A 21,821-nucleotide genomic window follows, 5' to 3' on the forward strand; every position below is an offset into this window, starting at 1 on the left:
AGGAGATGGTGACTTGGCTGGTTCGGTCTCCCAAGGTGACATACAGGGCCCAGGTTCGGATGACGACTTGGTGTCTCTGGATGGCTTCCGGTGTTTCTTTAGTGATGAAAAGCACTTAGTTCCAGCACTTAGTTCCCTAGTTACAGAAAGTTCCTGAGGCTCCATTTTGAGGCAATAGCCTAAAATATTTGGTCTTTCCATTTGTCTTATTCGTCTCTACTCACATCTTTTCAAAGGTAGTGGAGGCAGCTCTGGGACTCATGAGGGGTCAGGGGCTGAGGGTGTTGGCCTATCTGGACGGTGGATTGGCTGATAGTAGCAGAGTCAAGGGAACAAGCGGTGTTAAAAACATTGAGGATAGTGTCCCATGTTCATTCTCTAGGATTTATTGTAAACTAGAAAAAGCACTGTCCAACCCCATTGCAGTGCATTCCAATCCTTGATCTCGAGTTAGACTCATGCATAAATCACACTTTTCTTTCCCCAGAAACGGTGTCCCATTCCAGCTCTGCTTGGCCCAATTTTGGTTGCGGAGCACGGTACATTTTCAATCAGTTCCTGGGGATGATGGCTTCTATGATAGTGGTCATTCCTCTGGGAATATTATTGATGCGGCTATTCCATATGCTATCCAATGCCTCTTCCTCAGGAGTGGAGACTATACCCCAGATGGTTGTCCAAAAATGAGAGCGGTTCGGCAGCACCGACTTAGATCTTTACGTAGCTCGAGAAAACCCGGAGTGTCATCTATTTTTGTCAATGAGAGACCTGAGTGCCCCGTTGGGAACGGACGCTCTGGCACACCAGTGGCCTCGGACCCTGCGTTCTGCGTTTCTACCAGTGGTTGTGATTCAGCCCACGTTGGAGAGGTTCCGCCGGGAGGCTACCCGTTGGCCCAGGCAACCTTGATTCACGGAGATCATTCACCTTTTAGGCGGGGACCCGTGGCAACTCCCGTCGTACAGGGACCTGCCATTCCAGGCGAACGGGCAGGTTTGGCATGCAAGGCCGGATATTTGGTTCCAATGTGCCTTGCCCCTGAGAGAGCCAATCTGATGGCTAGAGGTTTACCTCTGAATGTTATTGCTACCATTTAGTCCACAAGTGCACCCTCCACGAGAGGGTTGTATGCATATAAGTGGCAAGCGTTTGAGTTCTGGTGCCAAGAACGTTGTCTCAGGCCGGTCTCTAAAACTATTGCGCCCAAAGGGGTTCTTGGAGCTGGATTTGGACACCCTGTGTGCGGCCCCCTTTGACCCTCTGTACTCGGTGGAACTGAAGATCCTCTCCTACAAATCAAATCAAACGTTAATTGTCACCTGCGCCGAATACATCATGTGTAGACCTCAACGTGAAATGCTTACTTATAAGCCCTTAACCAACAGTGCAGTTCAAGAAAGAGTTAAGAAAATATATACCAAATTAAACTAAAGTAAAGAATTATAAAAAGTAACACAAAAAAATAACAATAACGAGGCTATATACAGGGGGAACAGGTACCGAGTCAATGTGAGGGGGTACAGGTTAGTCAAAGTAATTTGCACATAGGGGTTAAGGAAGGGGTAGGTAGGCATGAAGTGATGATGAATAGATAATAAACAGTGAGTAGCAGCAGTGTAAAAAACTAAAGGGGGAGGGGTGTCAATGCAAATAATCTGGTGACCATTTGATTAATTGTTCATCAGTCTTATGGCTTGGGGGTAGAAGCTGTTAAGGAGCCTTTTGGTCCTAGACTTGGCACTCCAGTACCGCTTGCCATGTGGTAGCAAAGAAAACAGTCTATCACTTGGGTGACTGGAGTATTTGACAATTTTTTGGGCTTTCCTCTGACACTGCCTAGTATATAGGTCCTGGATGGCAGGAAGCTTGACCCCGGTGATGTACTGGGCCATACGCACTACCCTCTGTGGCACCTTAGGGTCAGATGGTGAGCAGTTACCGTGCCAGGCGGTGATGCAACCGGTCAGGATGTTCTCAATGGTGCAGCTGTAAACTTTTTGAGGATCTGGGGACCCATGCCAAATCTGTTCAGTCTCCTGAGGGCAAAAAGGTGTTGTCGTGCCCTCGTCATGACTGTCTTGGTGTGTTTGGACCATGAAAGTTCATTGGTGATGTGGACACCAAGGAACTTGAAACTCTCGACCTGCTTCACTAAAGCTCATCGATGTTAATGGGGGCCTGTTCGGCCCACCTTTTCCTGTAGTCCACGATCAGCTCCTTTGTCTACGCTGAGCTGTAGTCAATGAACAGCATTCTCACATAGGTGTTCCTTTTGTCCAGGTGGGAAAGGGCAGAGTGGAGTGCGATTGAGATTGCGTCATCTGTGGATCTGATGGGGCAGGAATGCAAACTGAAGTGGGTCTAGGGTGGCTGGTAAGGAGGAGGTGATATGATCCTTGACTAGTCTCCCAAAGCCCTTGATGATGACAGAAGTGAGTGCTATGGGCAGTAGTCATTTAGTTCAGTTATCTTTGCCTTCTTGGGTACAGGAACAATGGTGGCCATCTTGAAGCATGTGGGGACAGCAGACTGGGATAGGGAGCGATTTAATACAGTGTATGTCCGTAAACACACTAGCCAGCTGGTCTGTGCATGTTCTGAGGATGCGGCTTGGGATGCCGTCTGGGCCAGCAGCGTTGCAAGGGTTAACTCGGGAGGATGCTGTTGTTGTGAGCCATGACCAGCCTTTCAAAGCACTTCATGGCTACCGATGTGAGTGCTATGAGGGCGGTAATCATTTTGGCAGGTTACCTTCGCTTCCTTGGGCACATGGACTATGGTGGTCTGCTTGAAACATGTAGGTATTACAGACTCGGTCACGGAGAGGTTGAAAATGTAATTGAAGACACTTGCCAGTTGGTCTGTGCATGCTTTGAGCCCACGTCCTGATAATATGTCTGGCCCCGCGGCTTTGTGAATGTTGATATGTTTAAAGGTCTAGCTCATCGGCTACTGAGAAATGTATCACACAGTCGTCCAGAACCACTGGTGCTCTCATGCATGCTTCAGTGTTGCTTGCCTTGAAGCAAGCATTAAAGGCATTTAGCTCGTCTGGTAGGCATGCGTCACTGTGCAGCTCGCGGCTGGGTTTCCCTTTGTAGTCCGTACTAGTTTTCAAGGCCTGCTACCTCCGATGAGCATCAGAGCCAGTGTAGTAGGATTCAATCTTAATCCTGTATTTACGCTTTTCTTGTTTGATGGTTCATTATAGGGCATAGCGGAATTTCTTATAATTGTCCAGATTAAGAGACCCGCTCCTTTACAGCGGCAGCTATAGCCTTTAGCTCATTGCAGATACTGCCTGTAATCCATGGTTCTGGTTGGGATATGTACGTACGGGACGTCGGATGACGTCGTCAATGCACTTATTGATGAAGCAGATGACTGAGGTGGTATACTCCTCAATGCCATTTTATGAATCCCTAAACATATTCCAGTCTGTGTTAGCAAAATAGTCCTGTAACGTAGCATCCGCGTCATCTGACCACTTCTGTACTGAGCGAGTCACTGATACTTCCTGCTTCAGTTTTTGCTTGTAAGCAGGAATCAGGAGGATAGAATTATGGTCAGATTTGCCAAATGGAGGATGGGGGAGAGCTTTGTATGCATCTCTGTGTGTGGAGTAAAAGTAGTCTAGAGTTCTTTTCCTCTGATGGCACATGTGACATGCTGGTAGAAATCAGGTAAAACGGAATTAAGTTTGCCTGCATTAAAGCCCCCGGCCACTAGGAGTGCCGCTTCTGGATGAACATTTTCTTGTTTGCTTATGGTCTTGTACAGCTTGTTGAGTGCAGTCTTAGTGCCAGCATCGGTTACGATGGTAAATAGAAGGCTATGAATAATATGGATGAGAACTCTCTTGGTAGATAGTGTGGTCTACAGCTTATCATAAAGTACTCTATTTCAGGTGAGCAATACCACAAGACCTCTTTAATATTAGACATTGCACGCCAGCTGTTATTGACAAATAGACACACACCCCCGCCCCTCGTTTTTACCAGACATAGCTTCTCTGTCCTGCCGGTGCATGGAAAATCCCGCCAGCTCTATATTATCCATGTCGTCGCTCAGCCACGACTCGGTGAAACATAAGATATTACAGTTTTTAATGTCCCGTTTGAAGTATAATCTTGATCATAGGTCATCTATTTTATTTTCCAATGATTGCACATTGGCCAATAGAATGGATATCAGTGGGAGTTTACTCACTCCCCTATGAATTCTCAGAAGGCAGCCCGACCTCTGCCCCCTTTATCTCCGTCTTTTCTTCACACAAATGACAGGGATTTGGGCCCGTTCCGGAGAAAGGAGTATATCCTTGCGTCGGACTCGTTAAAGAAAAATCCTTCTTCCAGTTTGAGGTGGGTAATCGCTGTTCTGATGCCAGAAATTATTTTTGGTCATAAGAGATGGTAGCAACAACATTATGCATAAAATAAGTTTTAAAATAAGTTACAAACAACTAAAAAAAAAAGACAAAATAGCACAGTTGGTTAAGGAGCACATAAAACGTCAGCCATCCTCTGGCACCATTCTACTCCTTGTTCATAGCTTTGGCCTCAGCTAAACATGTTGGGGAGTTCCACGCGTTATCCGTACACCCTTCCTGAACTCAGTTCTCCCCCAGGCGCCTCTAAGGTGACGTTAAGTCCAAATGCCCTACAGGTCCTTATCTTATGAGCTATTTCCCTAGTCTCCTCCTTTTGCTTCTGAAGAGTAACAGAGATTACACGCCCTATGCTTTACGCGGGACATCCAGTTATGTGACCAGCTTTTTGTCCCACTGGATCTCCCCGGGCCCGGTTTCACAAAAGCATCTTAAGGATCCTATGGTTCTATCAATGAACTTAACCTTCAGATGAATTTGGGAAACCGGGCACTGGTGTATAGCGGCAAGAGGCAAGAATGACTTAGTGGTGTACGCACCCATTCCACCAGGGGTCTGGCAGCGTCTTGGGTGTTGTCTAATTAAAGGGTTGACTGTATGAGATATTTGTGCAGTGACGAGTTGGGCATCACTACACACTTCCGTGAGGTTTTATTGCTTGGATGTCACTGTGTAGCCCACAGTGTAGCCCACAGTGTGTTTATGGCAGGGACATGGGGAAAAGTTACTAAGCAGCACATCATGTGCACAATACAAGGACTGAGGCATTTGGGGTCTGCCGTGGACTGTTTCATTTAGTATCCTTTTGGGTCAGCTTGGGGTGGGATTCTATTTCCCCATATTATGTCGTACCAAAGTTGACTATAACTACTGTTCCCTGAAGGAGACAAACGAGGTACAATGCCTGTTTGGCCCCTCACCGCCCATTCCTGGACTCGTTATAGAGAGGTATTAAATGATAGGAATGAATCCGAGCCTCTAGCTCAACCCTGGTCCTGAGGACCCAAAGTGGTGCACATTTTTGTTTTTGCCCTAGCACTATACACCTGATTCAAATCATCAAAACCTTTTGATGAGTTGATCATTTGAATCAGCTGTGTAGTGCTATGGCAAAAACAAAAATGTGCAGGCCTTTGGGTCCCCAGGATCAGGATGGAGAACCAGTGCTCTAGCTTATCACTTCTGGAAGGAGGGGCTTCCAGCGAGGCGTGGATTTCATTAGCCCCTTCAGGTGTAATTTTAGGTCCTTCAACCAAAGTTGAATCTCGTTTTTTGTACCTCGTTTTGCTCCTTCAGGTAACAGTAGCTACAGACATAACATTACATTTACGAGTGTGTTTAAAAGGTAAGGGCAGAGCCGAGCCCTACTAGCTGACAAGCTTACCACCCATGCGTGGGTGTTGTTTTTCTGTTTCAATATGTTTAAATACGTGTCAGCGTGTTTGTGTTTGCTTGATAACCCTTGGATAAAGAGCAGCATTTGTTTTTTATTGATGTATGGGTTAACTAGTATTGACAAGTCTCTCCAAGCCGCACACCCATGGTAAACAGTGCTACGTCCAAATCAACACTGCACACAGTGCGTCATGCCAATGTGTGTTTATGAGTGTGCATGGATGTGTTACCCTCATCACGTTCTCCCTCTCTTCATCTAACCTTGTATAGCTCTTTCTACCTGTCAGCATGGTTATTTCTCCCTTTTAGAACTTTCTCTCTCCCCCTATTTCTACCTCAAGTGCTGAGAGTGTGAAATGATTATCTATGCTGCAGGCTGCAGGGTCTGACTAAAGACAGACCTGCTAACCTCAATGAGACAAGACAAGAGGATCACATTCCCTTTCTCTCCCCCCTTCTCATTCTCTCTGACTCTCTTACCCCTGCCACAGTTTCTCCTGCTCTCCCCCTCTCAATCTCACCACCCCTCTCTGTCTCTCTGTCTGTCTCTCTCTGCGCCAGTGATGTGTGGTGAGGGCAGTGGTTGGGTTGGCACTGGCTATTATCAAAATCAGATTTACTCACAAATAGGGTTGCAAAGGGTTGGAAACATTCCGGTAAATTTCCGGAAATTTTCCATGGGAAGTTAAGCCCTGGAATTTGAGGAATGTAGCTTAAATTCATCAGAAAAGTTAGCTTATATTATAACAGTGAAACTTTTTTGTGGGATTCACATAAGGCAATTCTAGGTTTTGTGGCATATTTTGGTAAAACTATCCCCAATTCAATGGACTATCCCCATCACATGTACAGGTGATTATTGCACACTAATGAGATGCTATTGAGCCCACACTACTACACAGTCTGAGGCAAGGACTACATGCATTCTGGTAAGTTTTGTTTACAATACTGGGTGGGGTGAATATATTTTATATGACCACACAGGATTTTTTGTTAACTAGTAAGTAGTAGCCTACAGCAAAGTGTGTTTAAATAATTTCTAAATTATTAACTTCTTATGGCTGGGGGGCAGTATTGAGTAGCTTGGATGAATAAGGTGCCCAGAGTAAACTGCCTGCTACTCAGGCCCAGAAGCTAGGATATGCATATTATTAGTAGATTTGGATAGAAAACACTCTGACGTTTCTAAAACTGTTTGAATGTTGTCTGTGAGTATAACAGAACTCATATGGCAGGCAAAAACCTGATTAAAAATCCAACCAGGAAGTGGGAAATCTGAGGTTTGTAGGTTTTCAAGTCTTTGCCTATCCAATATACAGTGGGAAATTTGGTCCGATTGCACTTCCTACGGCTTCCACTAGATGTCAATAGTCTTTAGAACCTTGTTTCAGGCTTCTACTTTGAAGGGGGAGAGAAGAAGAGCTGTTTGAGTCAGGTGTCTGGCAGAATGCCATGAGCTCAGTCTCGCGCACGCCAGTGAGAGTTAGCTGCGTTCCTTTTCCTTTCTAAATACAAAGGAATTGCCTGGTTGGAATATTATTGAAGATTTATGATCAAAACATCCTAAACATTGATTCTATACATCGTTTGACATGTTTCTACGAACTGTAATGGAACTGTCGTCTGAACTAAGTGTCTGCCCCTTATGAATTTGGATTTGTGAATTAAACGCGCGAACAAAAAGGAGGTATTTGGACATAAATGATGGACTTTATCAAACAAAACAAACATTTATTGTGGAACTGGGAGTGCATTCTGATGAAGATCATCAAAGGTAAGTGAATATTTATAATGCTATTTCTGACTTCTGTTGACTCCACAACATGGCGGGTATCTGTATGACTTGTTTTGGTCTCTGAGCGCTGTACTCAGATTATTGCTTGGTGTGCTTTTTCCGTAAAGCTTTTTTTAAATCTGACACAGCGGTTGCATTAAGGAGAAGTTTATCTATAATTCCATGCATAACACTTGTATGTTTTATCAATGATTATTATGAGTATTTGTGTAAATTGATGTGGCTCTCTGCAAAATCACCGGATGTTTTGGAAGCAAAACATTACTGAACATAACGTGCCAATGTAAACTGAGATTTTTGGATATAAATTTGACCTTTATCGAACAAAACATATATGTATTGTGTAACATGAAGTCCTATGAGTGTCATATGATGAAAATCATCAAAGGTTAGTGCTTCATTTTATCTCTATTTCTGCTTTTTGTGACTCCACTCATTGGCTGGAAAAATGGCTGTGTTTTTCTATGACTAGGTTCTGACCTAACATAGTCGCATGGTATGCTTTCGTTGTAAACCCTTTTTGAAATTGGACACTATGGTGGGATTAACAACAAGTTTATCTTTAAAATGGTGTATAATACTTGTATGTTTGAGGAATTTTAATTATGCGCCCTGAATGAATTTGGTGCCCTGCACTTTCACTGGCTATTGTCATATCGATCCCGTTAACGGGATTTCAGCCGTAAGAAGTTTCTGCTAGTTAGTTTTTGCTACCATGTGGGTTTTAGCTTGCTTGAGCCTGCAAACTGAGGAGTGTAAATTCACCTGTTTCCATACATGTTTAATTTTAAAACGTTTATCTTACAAAGGAGTTGTTTAATCTAGCTGCTTAGCTATTTATCTGTACATGGAATTGCATTTTTTTTTAAACTAATTTCTTTCTAATCTTTACAGGACAATGCCACTGCCACTGATGTGCGGAAACATTTTACTGCAGCTAATGTAGAAGGAAAAGCTGTGTACATTTGCAAATACTGCGCCAAATCATATGTGAAGAATGCAACAGAGATGCAGAATCATCTGGCCAAGTGCATAAAGTTCCTTCAGCGCTCACAACAAGCAATCTCTGACAAAAGTCCCTCTATTTCTTTCGAGGTTAAAATGATGAATCAGACACCTTATCGATAGCAATAGCTCATGGTCCTCCTGGAATCAGAAGTTGTTTTGACTCAATGGAGGAACGTAGTCAGAGAAACGCTGATGAATGTCTTGCTCGAGCGGTGTATGCAACTGGTTCACCTCTGATGCTCACAGGCAATGTGTATTGGAAGAGATTTCTGAATGTTCTTCGCCCAGCATACACCCCTCCAACCAGACATGCTTTATCTAATAATTTGCTGGATGCAGAGTTCAACAGAGTTCAAGTGAAGGTCAAGCAAATCATAGAGAAAGCAGACTGTATTGCAATCACCTCTGATGGGTGGTCGAATGTTAGTGGGCAAGGAATAATTAACTCATCATCTCCACCCCTCAACCAGTATTCTACAAGAGCACAATATATTACAAAAAATATTCTCTCCTTTTCCAACTTCAAAAAAATATATACAATATTTTACAAAGGGCAGGTTCAATAACCCTCCAGAAAGTCCCTTCAAATAGTCCATCAAAATTGAGGGGAAAGACCCCCTTTCCCCCCCAAAAACACACAAAACCCTTCTCAAAACTCCATAATTGTATTGGGAACCTGGGGAAAATCCTTGTCTCATCGCACACCAGCTACTCCTGTGGCGGGCCGAGCTCAGTGCGCGGTGATGCTTGGTTGGGTTGGGTTGGGAATCGGAGTGTATCGGAGGAAACACCGTGCAGAGGATGCATGACTTTCAACCTTCGTCTCTCCCGAGCTTGTACGGGAGTTGTAGCGATGAGACAAGATAGTAGCTACTAAACAATTGGATACCACGAAATTGGGGAGAAAAAGCCCGAGAGTCAGCCCCAAAAATGTTTTGGGGACGGGCACACAGGGAGTGTGGCGAAGCCAGGTAGGAGACCTGCGCCAACTTCCTATGCTTACCGGAGAGAGAGAGGGACCAGGCAGGCACCGTGTTATGCGGCAGGCACCGTGTTATGCGGTGGAGCGCATAGTTTCCCCAGTGCGGTATCGGCTGGGGTAGAGTGGGCATCGAGCCAGGTGCCATGAAGCCGGCTCTACCCATCTGGTCTCCAGTGCGTCTCCTTGGGCCGGCGTACATGGCACCAGCCTTACGCATGGTGTCCCCGGTTCGGCCCACCTCGCCGCACTGGTCGGGCTACGCGGAGCATTCAACCAGGTAAGGTTGAGCAGGTTCGGTGCTCAGTACCACTTCCACGCACCAGCCCTCCGGTGGCAGCCCCCTGCACCAGGCAGTCTCTCCGTCTTCTGCCTACAGGGTCTCCCGTCTGTCCAGAGCTGCCAGAGTCTCCCGTCTGTCCAGAGCTGCCAGTCAGCCGGGAGCTGCCAGAGCCGCCAGTCAGGGGGCTGCCAGAGCCGCCAGCCAGGGGCTGCCAGAGCCGTCAGCCAGCCAGGGGCTGCCAGGGGCCAGCCAGCCAGGGGCTGCCAGAGCCGCCAGCCAGCCAGGGGCTGCCAAACCCGCCAGCAAGACAGGGGCTGCCAGAGCCGCCAGCCAGGGGCTGTCAGAGCCGTCAGTCAGCCAGGATTTGCCAGAGCCGTCAGTCAGCCAGGTGATGCCAGAATCGCCCTTCATTTCAGAGCTGCCGTAGTCTCCCGCCTGTCCGGAGATGTCAGAGTCTCCCGCCTGTCTGGCGCTGCAGGAATCCCCCGTCCATTCGGGACCCATGTCTAGGGTCCCCAGTCCAAGGTCGGTGGTGAGGGTCGACGCTTTAAAGAGGCCACGGAGGCGGGTGAAGAGGCGCACTAGAACTATGGTGAAGTGGGGTCCAAGTCCCACGCCAGAACCAAGTCCCGCGCATGTCACTACTCTGCACCTCTCCTTCTGTCTCTCTGACTCCCTCTCTCTTTCTCTTCAGTGTCTCCAACTCTCTCTCTTCCCTTTCATTCTCTCCGAATCTCTCTCCTCCTCCCATTTTATCCTCTCACAGATTCTCCTGCTCTCCCTGTATCCCTGTTTCACCCCATTCTCTCCTCTCAGTTGCTCTGACTCTCTTTATTCCCCCATCTGTCTCTCCACCAGTCTTCCCTTTTGATACTCCTGCTCCTCCGACCCCTCTCTTCGTCTCTCTCTCTCTCTCTGTTTTTCTATTATCTATAATAAAAGATAACACACTAGACTAGAGGCATGTATAGAAATAAGGATTACTGGCACTGAGTGGAGTGCCTGTTCTCAGAAAAGCACACGGCAACACAAATAAGGCTGTGAGCTCTCCTGTTACCTTTTGTCATTGATCGTCGACACACCTCCCTCAACAAAAGCCTGGGGGCCTGCCTGACTGTCCTACTTTTCATCAATTCATATCTTTCAGCTGGGAGGATTTACTCTGTCCACTTCCTGTGTGTTATTTTGGAAGAACTCTGTGTCACTCAGACTACATTGTCATGGTCTGTTCTCAAATGGGATGATGGAGATGGCGCATTGGTTACGCTAATGACAGTCATGGCACAGGTAAGGAGGAGGTTCACTGCCATAACCAACATGTTTCCTTCGTTAGCTTTCATTAGGATGTTTATAGTGGCGTGACACTGTTGAAATACAGAGCCGTGTTAAGTACCTGAATCACCTGATTCAACTATAGAAGGCCAATGGTTAAACAGTATAGAACAGAGCAGAATATACATTTTGGGGTGGCTAGGCTCTGGGGGAATTGTTACTGTACTTGGTGTTAACTAAAAAAAAAGAAGAATGCCACAGTAATACCGCTCAAACATAATGAGATGACTTGTGAGTATAGGTAGCCTATATGAATATGTTGGAGAAGGAGGTTGTGTATTTCCCACATCGGAGCAATTGCCATAGACTCTAAAAAAAACAGGAGTAGATCAGGGGCTGTATATTAAGCGTCTAAGAGTAGGAGTGCTGATTTAGGATTCGTTTTGCCTTTAAGATGACAGTGAATTAGATAACGAGAACAGAACTCCTGTTCCAAAATGCTTGATACATTTGGCCCCAGATCTGCCCCCATTACAAACAGTAGTAGTCTAGGACTGGCTGTCTGTGACCCTTCGGTGACTCTGACCTCTCACTCTCTCCACACGGCTGTATTCACCATAGCTGTTGAATGCTCCCTAAATGCTCCCTGGAATTTGTTTACAATTGCCTCTCAAAGTGAAGAATCGTGGCCGTATCCAGTCTGTTTAGTGTTCCACACTTTTCCAAATGAGAAAATTGCTGCCTTATTGAAATGACTAGGCCACGTAGTAAATCACAACATTGGCTCCCGTCCTTGCATGGTGGGTTGGCCACGCCGAGTCTCGATCCAACAGTCCTTGGCTTATTTCATAACAATCTTAATCTGGAAAAATGAGAGGGAGAGCGAGTGAGAGCAAGCGGGAGAGAGCGAGCAAGATAGCGAGAGAGAGAGAAAATCCCATGAAGTAGCCGGCTACTCTCCAATCCCTGGGTGGAAAAGCCATTAACGAATTCGGAGGAGCAACATTGGCTCCTGTCCCTGCATGGTGGGTCGGCAGCGGCGAGTCTCGCGCCAACAGTCCTTGGCTTATTCCATAAAAGCCTTAATCTCGAAAAGAAAGAGAGAGCGAGAGCGAGAAAATCCAATGGAGTAGCCGACCACTCCCCGGGTGGAAAAGCCATTAACACATTTTTGAGGAGCTCTGCATCAGGGAATTTAAGGATAGAAGATAGATCAGTTTTTCAGCCATCCAACAACCTCCCCCATTCTCTCCCACAACATGTAATCAATTAACTGAAGAATGATATGAGCCTCTTAACTATTGCCAATGTTTTCACTGCTGTTGTCTTTTGGAGAGTCACGTGACGGTGGACCTTGGATCTCCCCCAAGCACACTGTCTGCTATATATCATATTTAGTTTTGTCTAGTCTCATCCCTTTCAAGCAAAGACAGGCCATTAAGAACACAGCAAACTGGCCAGTGTTAGGTAGTGTTGATTTTTCAGTGTAACATTTCTAGTGTTGATTCAGAAATGACACTATCTGTAAATGGTTAAATTAACACAGTAAAATAACCCCAGTGTTGGTGTAATAATTAGAGATTAACAACAACAAAAAACAGCCATCGTTGTCATATTTCCCAGGATGCTCTATCGCAGTTGATTTCTTTATGGTTTGTTTCTATGTTTTTGCATTGTGCATTGACTGTTTAATTATTCTTATGCTACTCAAATATAAATATCACACATTTTTCTACACCAATCCAATCTGTTACTTTGACGTATTGCCCCCATTAATGTAATGGTTGTTCTAGTTTAGATGCTTTAAGTAGTCTCATATTTCAGTTTTCCCAACCCTGGCAGTCATTATGAATACAGCTTGCGGGTAAATACAAATGACAAATGTTGAATATCCCCACTCAGGCTGGATTCCAATAGGAATTGCACATCACTTTGCAAGCCAGCATAGTGTGACTTGCAGGCCTGAAGTGACCTGTAAACCATACGTTTCAAGCCAGTGTACAGCAGAAGGGTAAAACTAGGCCCTCAAAATAAGGACTTGTGAAGTATGTATTGTCTTAAAGAATGTAATTTTAATGATAGCATATTCACTTAGAATCTCACTTGGTGAAGGCCACAGGGCTGAAAATGAATGAATGCAACAACCATGTCTGTCACTAACAAATACAGTCATGGGTGGAAACTCTACATTTCACTCGAAAGGCAAGGCACACTAGGAAATATGCAAATAAGCCTTTACACTAAGGAAAGTGTTAATTTAACACTGGAAGTGTGGACCTGTATAAACACTGAAAGTGTTACACTTAACCTGCTCAGACTTGCCTAGTTAAATAAAGGTCAAATAAAATTAAACATTTAAAAAATAAAAGCATGCCCAGTGTTGATTCACACTGGAGAATGTGCTGTGTAGGCATCACTAATATATGTTTTCTGGTGTTTGAAGCCGGCTGCACTCAGTAAAGCTGAAGGTACATGTGATCAGATTGTTCAAACGTTCTCGTATCTCGTCTTCTGACGGGTTTGGAAAAGTGAAGTGTGTATTTGCAAGCATAGAGCAGTCACCCATTTCCTTTTCAGTGAAAGGGATAATGTCCTTATCATGGCTCCTAAATATAGCTTACTTACACTGTACTTTACTTACTCATCTTACTCCGTCTGTCTCTCTCCCGCTCTCTCTCTATGTGGGACAATGAGACATGTGAACCATACTAGAGCTAAGTTGCTATAGAGCTCCATTTCCATCCATGAAACTGGTCCATTCACTGCTACCCTGCCCTTGCCTGATCAGTCAGTCAACATTTAAAGTGGTGTGGATGGGAGGCACGGAGTAATTCTGAAAGAGAATTTGTTGAGCAGGCAAAGATATTCACAACACAAAAGCGTTAAAGTCTCTTTTTGGGTGGACGCAAATCCCGCACACTCACCACCAGCTATTTCTGGCAGTGGTGGAGTAGTTCTCTCTGACCGGTGCCCATTGGGTCTGGTCTGGCAGGATCTGGCCAGGATTGTCCTCTGTAAGCAGGGAACCCAGCCTTCTAAAAGCTGCTGAATGGCTAGCGTCAGTTAAAAGAGATGCCCTCTCATGAAAAAGAAGCCTGAAGTCAGTTGCCTTGATGGACAGACCATTGAGGCCAAGCCTGGATATTGAGCGTTGGGGGGTGGTTTAGGGAAATAGTCTAACGCTAGACAGGAACAATCAGAATTGAGATAGAGCAGACAGTTGAGCATTGTCGTCAACACAATTCAGTCACAGAACCCACAAACATTGTTACAAACAAGAAACGGAAATGAAAATTTTGTTTTCATTTTTTTTTTAATGATGAAAACATCCTTTATCTTCAAAACAGGCATTAACAAGATCTGGAAAAAAAATGTAAGCTGAGAAATGATATTTTGCAAACTGATCACAGACTCCAAAGCGCGGCAACATTGTCTGATACAGTTATAAAAAATAACAATCATAAAAAAATATGAGGCAGGCTCTTTTTCAATTTTTGTTGGTTTGATGGATAAAGACTGCATGAATAGGAGGTGACAAGTTGAAACAATGCATACAAGACAATGCAGCAACACATAGTAGCCTGGGTGTTGCTTGCCAACTACATGGTAGACTGGTGCTGGCTTAACTGTTCTGAGCCAATTTCACAGAGTGAGAAGAGATGGGAATACACACCGCCTGCACGATCCAGACGTTATCATCAAAATGTACACAGTCAAAAAGAAAGATGTTTGAACAGAATGTGTGAAATAGCAAAATAGGGAAAAAGGAGTACAGAATCATTTGAGTCGAGTGCATTTCTCTCTGTTCTCTTGACCACCCAGGTTACAGTCACACAGTGGTCACCGAAGTCGTTTCACATCCCCTTTGGAGTGCCTCCGCCCTGTAGAACTCCATTAGATGTCCATTCACTTTCTCCCTAAGGGGGCTGCATTACTGCTTGCACATTATGGGAGTGAGGGGAGAGGAGAGAGGACAATAGTAAGATCTCATCAATGGAGACAAAGAGAGTAGTTTCCTTAAGACGCCCTAAAGAGTTGTGACATGACCCATTTGTACAGAAGCGGGAAGCCCAGGAATCCCACCCAAAGGGAAAACACGGTTTATTCTTCTCTAAAGATACACACTTTAGATTTTTTAATAACACTGTCTCTCACCCCAAGACCCACAATATTGGTGATGAATCATCGTTCATTTTCCTCTTCGTGTCAAAAATATATTCCTATCAGCTGAGGAACATATTTCAGATGTTATGTTTGAGAGATGGCATTAGAGAAACTGAATTAGCATCAGACAGTATTTCCCCATGGGCTCGGACCTTACAGCGTAGCAGTTAGATCATGCAACCACTGCTTAACCTAGCCTCATTTAAAAAAAGAAGGTTATTTACAGTAATACCATGGCAGTGCACCAACCCAGGAAACGTTATCAAAGCTCATAAGGCATGCGAGGATATCTGTTCAGCCCCCCAGAGAAGAGGCCCCTTGACATAAGAGGTCAAGCTAGGCTTAATAGACTACCTCCCTAAAGTTGTGCTGTGTGTACCAGGACCCCTCTCTCTCTCTCCCCCCTGCCTATTCTCTCTGCATAGGTCATCTTAAGATGGGAGAAAGAGGTATTACCACGGTATATCTGTCTGTATGTTGGTCTGTGGTGAAAGCAAGACAAACCCCTTCACCAGCTGCACCCATCTCCCCAGCCCAGCTTCCTGCCTCTCGCATTTTACTTCTGTCCCTAGAGCGTCTGTCCCTCCCCCTACAGCTCAGTATCTGTACTTCGATATTTAAAAAACAACACGTCCTCAACCTCTCTCGTCATCGACAAATGGCCAAACACTCATTCAACATTGGGCAAGCGGCAGATAAACATTTGACACAACATTTGCTGGTAGGTTTGAGCCCACCCAAAGCGAGCACAATACACTGCAGACACAGCCCAGATAAGTTCAACCTCTTTGGCAGCTGCGTACTTCCCTGCTAGAGTGTTACAGCAAATAATGTCCCATCACAGGTGTCTCAGCAAATATCATACTAGAAGGCAGCACAGGAACACCCCGACTTGCCCTTTGATCCGATCGGTCTCTCTTTCCTTATGCGTCTAGTTCTTCCGACACAGGTTTTTCATTCCCTCAGCCCCTGCTGTGAACTACAAAAAGGTGAATTAAAAGAGAAGCACCCCAATACAAAATACAGTAAAGTTTAAAACCACTGAATATACAGTAATCCTTATGAAACTGAAAACTACAGGATGTTGCCTTTCTTTAACGCGGATATCTGAAAAGCTCACCAAAGCGGTCAACATGAACAACGACAAAACAACGTTAAACCACCTCGGCACAAACTAATATTCCCATGGAGTTTGTCTGAAAATGACTACGGGAGAGCAACAGCAAACAACGCTCTCGTCTCTGTGGCTTCAACGTACCTATGGGGAGGTGCTGGAGTGGTTCAAATATCTGCAAATGTTAACGCAAGGTTCTGTATCAACCTGTCAAACCTCTTTGTACAAAGTACAGTAACACCCCATCTCTCCCCCATCGACTAATACTCTGACTGCAAGGGGATATGTTGTTTTCTTCCCAAAAAAATATGACATCAACACGGACTGTATCAGGATTTGAATCGTGATTTTACGGTCACATTCACAAGCCTCTGGGGTGCTATTGTCTTGTGTGCCTGACGAAAACCAGACTGGATTTATTCACAAAACAATATGGCCTACTGCTCATTATTCCTCTGCCTATACTACTGATAGGCGTTAGGCACTTAAAACACGTTCACATATACAAATATAGATCGCATTATACATTTGTTTTCTTCCCCACCAAACGTGGGTATTAAAAACAATAAATGAAAAATCTTTGGTTTGTAAACACATCATGTTCATATCAATCATTACTAGTTAAGGTGTAGTTTCTGTCATTCCAAGCTCGTGATGACATCTCACCTCACCAGAAATAAAGAGAGTTTTATGGTGCTCTAGTAACCCCTGTGTTGCTGGGACATGGCCCAGCGCGCGTCAGGGTGCAAGCCGCACACCCCTCAAGAGAGCAAAGGGGCCTGCATCCTCCTCACGGCCAAGGAGGCAGCTGGACACCACAGGACACAGATGCAGCCACACATTATGTTCCGTCTGTCGCTCAATTCCATAGCATTTTCAGTTCGCAACAGAGTCAGTCAATCCAGGTCAGGGTCAATGAAAGTATTGTTGCAGCTTTCACTCTTGTCCATCGTTGTTTGCATTGTATTGGGCAAAACCCCATCCCATACTTCCCAAGCTGGGTTGTGTGTCAGACAGGGTGGCATTTTCACAGTAAACTGTCCTGCCATTGGTTTAAGATGGACCTCACAGGAGCTGAGACCCAGCTGTTATTTTCTCTCCCCCCCCCCCAGCATCACACTCTAACAAAACATAACAACACATTTAAATGCAATACAGGATGGTGGGGCATGGGGATACCCTTTTCTCATTCATTCATCTGAAAAACACTTTACAGTGATAAATGAATCAGACTCTCCCCTCCCTCCTTCCTCCCCGTGTGCTGTCTCAGTTGCAGGGTAGCCAGGTGGAGTAGGCATGCCGCTGGCAGTGGAACATGGGCTGTACCTGGGCTATGTAGTAGTTACTGAAGTTACCGTCTGCCACGTAGGCGGCTGGCTGGTAGTAGCAGGTGACGTTAGCCACGTTCGGGATGAAGTTCTGCTCGGCCAGCACGCGCACCGCCAGCATGGCGATCAGCCCCAGTGTCTGCCGCCTCTCATGTCCCATCAGGCACACCGTACTCTCGTTGACCACCCCATGCAGGGTCATCAAGTAGTCGTACTTGCGGTCTTCCAGGCCCACAAAGTGGTTTTGCAGGTAGGACTCCAGCTTGCGCTGCTGCTCGCTGATATCCGAGAAGTCGATGAAGAAGCGCGAGCACATGTAACGCTGCAGGGACTTCATCTCCGTCTCGGAGTCGGCGTGAAAGCCCCTTACCAGCAGGTGACAGTACTTGAGCAGGCCGCCGCCCCGGATCTCCTCTGGGTTGCGGGTGCAGATCACCTTCTGGCGTAGGTGGTCGAGGGCAGCACCAAAGTCCCCAAACACACTCTCACCCACGATGGTGGGATGGAAGGTCTCGGCCATAGGGTTCTCAGAGCATTCATAGAATAGCAGCAGGGAGTCCAGCTTGATCTGGAAGGAGTCCACGCTAAACTCAAACTGCCGCCTCAGAGAGTCTACGAACTTGAGCTCCACGTTCTTGCCTCTGTTATTGGAGAGGGAGATGAGGCTCCAGTGGTCTGAATCATTGCACACCTTCACCATCTTCTGCACATAGGCTTCCTGTCAGACAGAAACACATGGGGAAAAGACATCTTTAGCTCCAATTGTCAAAGGATAGAAATACTGTTTACATACAGTATAAAGGCTTTGGCACCACTATGATCTTAAACGAATAACTGCCATGGATATAAATACTGTATGTAGCCTACTCCTAATCTAAATCCAATTCAACTGATACATGCACTAAATCAAGAACAGGTAATCCTGCATAGCTCCATATAAAGACGTATTTGTGTAATTACATTGGCCCATATTTTCTGTGCATCTTTCTGTAGCCTACAATAAGGGGCAAACATTGGCTGCCCTGTCTATTGAACTTAGGTGGCCAAGGAGACGGGATCTGCTTTAAATGGGTTTACTGCAATCCTCTTAACTGAATACATTTATACTTATGAGTAAACGGGTCTTATTGCGTTTTCAAATCTCATGCACAATGATGTGCAAAAGGGCAAAGGTGCGTAAAATCCCAATTAGCCATATTCATTAATTAAATTAATTTTTAAATAGCTATTTGATTTATTTCAATAAATGTTCCATGGAAAGTGTAGCCTACCTTTAAAGTCAATGGTGATATTTTTTGCTTATTCACCCCGTCAGGTAAGAAGTCCAGAAGACAGTCCAAAACGATATCCTTCACAATCTGAAAATCACTTTCCCCTTTCATATCCGCGCAAAAGATTAGGTCAAGGTCCTTGTAGCCCAGTCCGCTATCCTCGTGAAGAACGTGGCTTGCAGCAGACCCGTTAAGCCGCACGTCCCGGACGTGGATATTCCTCTCCTCCATGCGACTACGCACCACCTTCACTATTTGTCGGGGTTTCATCTCCAAAGTGGGGAAGTTTCCCCGGCCGTGGATGGGAATGGTCTCCGTCAGGATGGCATCAAGGCGCTGCACTTGTTCCCAGCCGAGAACGCTGATATTGCTGCTTTCAACCTCAGCTATAGTACTAGCACCAGTGCAGCTATTATCTTCTTCAGACATTGTGGAGAAAATTAAACGGCAATTGACAAGTTTCTTTAGCGATAGGTCCGTATCCAAATGTGGATTTTACGCGCAGTGACAGTAGGCTATAGAGGGGCAATGTCAACTTCATCCACATCGGTATCTTCAGTCAGAGTGCAGTATCTCCTCTATATTATACTGTAACATAAATCAAATCAAGGCGAAATAGGCTAGGCTACTCAATGCGCAGTAAAGAAATGACAGCTGCGTACTCCGGTTGACTCGCGCGTCTTTTATCGTGAGATAAGGGAGGACAGTGAATAAGATCTTCTCTCAAAGATAGTCGTCACTTCTGCCTTTTTCCTTTCTTTAAAGGGCTGAAACGTTTCCTGATCGGTTATCACTCAGTGTATCCGAGCTGTGCGCATCGCTGTCTTTGGTGCTCGTTGGTATACCAGGAGTTCTGTGTTCGGGCTGTGACTCCATCGCCTAAGGCCCGCCTATAATTTATTGAATTTGCATGAATACGCAGTTCTGCAGTGATCAGCCCTCTGTGGAATCCCCGTGGATTGTGACGCGCAACTTCTAAATATTTGGTTCCCTCTTCGTCTCCAATAAATTCTTAAAGCCTTCCATGTCACGTGAAACGGATGTGGTTTAGTTTGGCTACTTTTGTTTTCCATCAAAGTTAACCGTTACCTATTCATTGTGCTTGGCTTGTGGGCGTTGCTTCTCGCTGAAAGGCAGGTACAATTTTAGAAATGTCAAATGATATGTACAACCCCTTATCATTTGAACGAAGATAAGTTTGAGCGACGTCAACAGCCTGGGGTTTGATCCCAGGTTTTGCGAACAACTGGCCCAGCGCCGTCCGCGGTAGGGGATGGTTTGGCTGATGGGGCTTGCCTAACATCCGGTTTAAGCGAGCAGTGTTGAGAAGAGGTAGGCGGCCAGGAGGGTCATGTTTTCGGAGGACACATGACTCGACCTTCACCTCTCCCGATCCCATTGAGTAGTTGCAGAGATGAGCCAAGGGACCTAATTCGGGGAGAAAAAATATATACTATTGTGGCCATACCATCGGCCTGGTTCACCTGGTTGAATACCAGGTGACATAAACATAAAAAATAAAGTTACAGCGAAATCTGTGCTAACCAATAGCACATCGGACTTCTTACTACAGCCGCACTAGAGCGGCGTTGGCAAAAAGGTGCCGGTTTTCAAGTATACAGAATTTAACCTAACTTGAGGGACACCGCACAGGCGTCTTTCTACGCTTGCTATGTTACTACAGCCGTGACCATATTGATATAGGTCATTTATATACACAAATAAAACTAATGTTCTATAGTTTCTTGTGAAATGCAAGCACCTAAAAAATATAATAGGCTAATGTGTCCTCCTTTGAGCTGAAATCACATTATTTTAAGTCGTAATTTATAGGAGATGGAAGGTTTTCACTATAAATAGTTGTTATTTTGACTTGCAGGATTTCATAGACCATACAGAAATTGTGGAGCAAAAGCCTACTTTGAGTTGACATTGCCATACCGCCCTCTATGGGAAAGAGGAAAAAATTGGACATTTGAAAAATATCCAGCAACAACATATTGTGAGCAGTGGTGTAAAGTACTTAAGTAAAAATACTTAAAAATACTACTTAAGTAGTTTCTGTACTTTACTATTTATATTTTTGCCAACTTTCCCTTTTACTTCACTACGTTCCTAAAGAAAATAATGTACTTTTTACTCCATACATTTTCCCTGACACCCAAAAGTACTCAATACATTTTGACAGGAAGATGGTATAATTCACACACTTACCAAGAGAACATCCCTGGTCATCCCTACTGCCTCTGATCTGGCAGACTCACTAAACACAAGTGTGTGTGCCCCTGGCACAGAGGCACACAAAGGATTTTGAAATGGTTTTTACTTTTCATACTTAAGTACATTTAAGCAATTACATTTACTTTGGATACTTACGTATATTTAGTATACTGTGGTATAAATACTATAGTATTCACTGTAGTGTTTTGTGGACTTTACTGTAGTATTCACTGTAGTGTTTTGTGGACTTCACTGTAGTATTCACTGTAGTATTTTGCGATGGCAAAAAGACTACAGTGAATACTGTAGTATTTACTATAGTATTTACAGTTAAGTATAGTGTTACGTTCTGACCTTAGTTCCTTTGTTTTGTCTTTGTTTTAGTATGGTCAGGGCGTGATTTGGGGTGGGCAGTCTGTTTGTTTTTCTATGTTGGTTTCTGTGTTCGGCCTAGTGTGGTTCTCAATCAGAGGCAGGTGTCGTTAGTTGTCTCTGATTGAGAATCATACTTAGGTAGCCTTTTTCGTGGGTGTTTATTTTCTGTCTTTGTGTATGTCGACAGACAGGACTGTTTCGGTTTTCGTTCGTTCACTTTATTGTTTTTT

At 44.8% G+C, this 21,821-nt stretch overlaps 1 protein-coding gene across 1 annotated transcript; it reads right to left on the reverse strand.

The window, feature by feature from the left end:
- Window positions 1-14,413: 14,413 nt before the first annotated feature.
- On the reverse strand, window positions 14,414-21,008 carry LOC109864612 (terminal nucleotidyltransferase 5A-like). Its single transcript, XM_020452470.2, has 2 exons — window positions 18,997-21,008; window positions 14,414-18,443 (listed from the first exon to the last, which is right to left on the reverse strand). Exons 1-2 carry the CDS (start codon window positions 19,423-19,425, stop codon window positions 17,664-17,666), a joined length of 1,209 nt encoding a protein of 402 aa, XP_020308059.1. The 5' UTR covers window positions 19,426-21,008; the 3' UTR covers window positions 14,414-17,663.
- Between the last annotated feature and the right edge of the window lie 813 nt (window positions 21,009-21,821).

Source organism: Oncorhynchus kisutch, linkage group LG2 (assembly GCF_002021735.2).
Source record: "Oncorhynchus kisutch isolate 150728-3 linkage group LG2, Okis_V2, whole genome shotgun sequence".
Classification (NCBI taxonomy): domain Eukaryota; kingdom Metazoa; phylum Chordata; class Actinopteri; order Salmoniformes; family Salmonidae; genus Oncorhynchus; species Oncorhynchus kisutch.

Coding starts and splice junctions, on each gene's coding strand:
- LOC109864612 (XM_020452470.2), bottom strand. CDS start 19,425: ATGTCTGAAGAAGATAATAGCTGCACTGGTGCTAGTACTATAGCTGAG. Junction 18,444..18,996: donor TATCACCATTGACTTTAAAG/GTAGGCTACACT, acceptor TCTGTCTGACAG/GAAGCCTATGTGCAGAAGAT.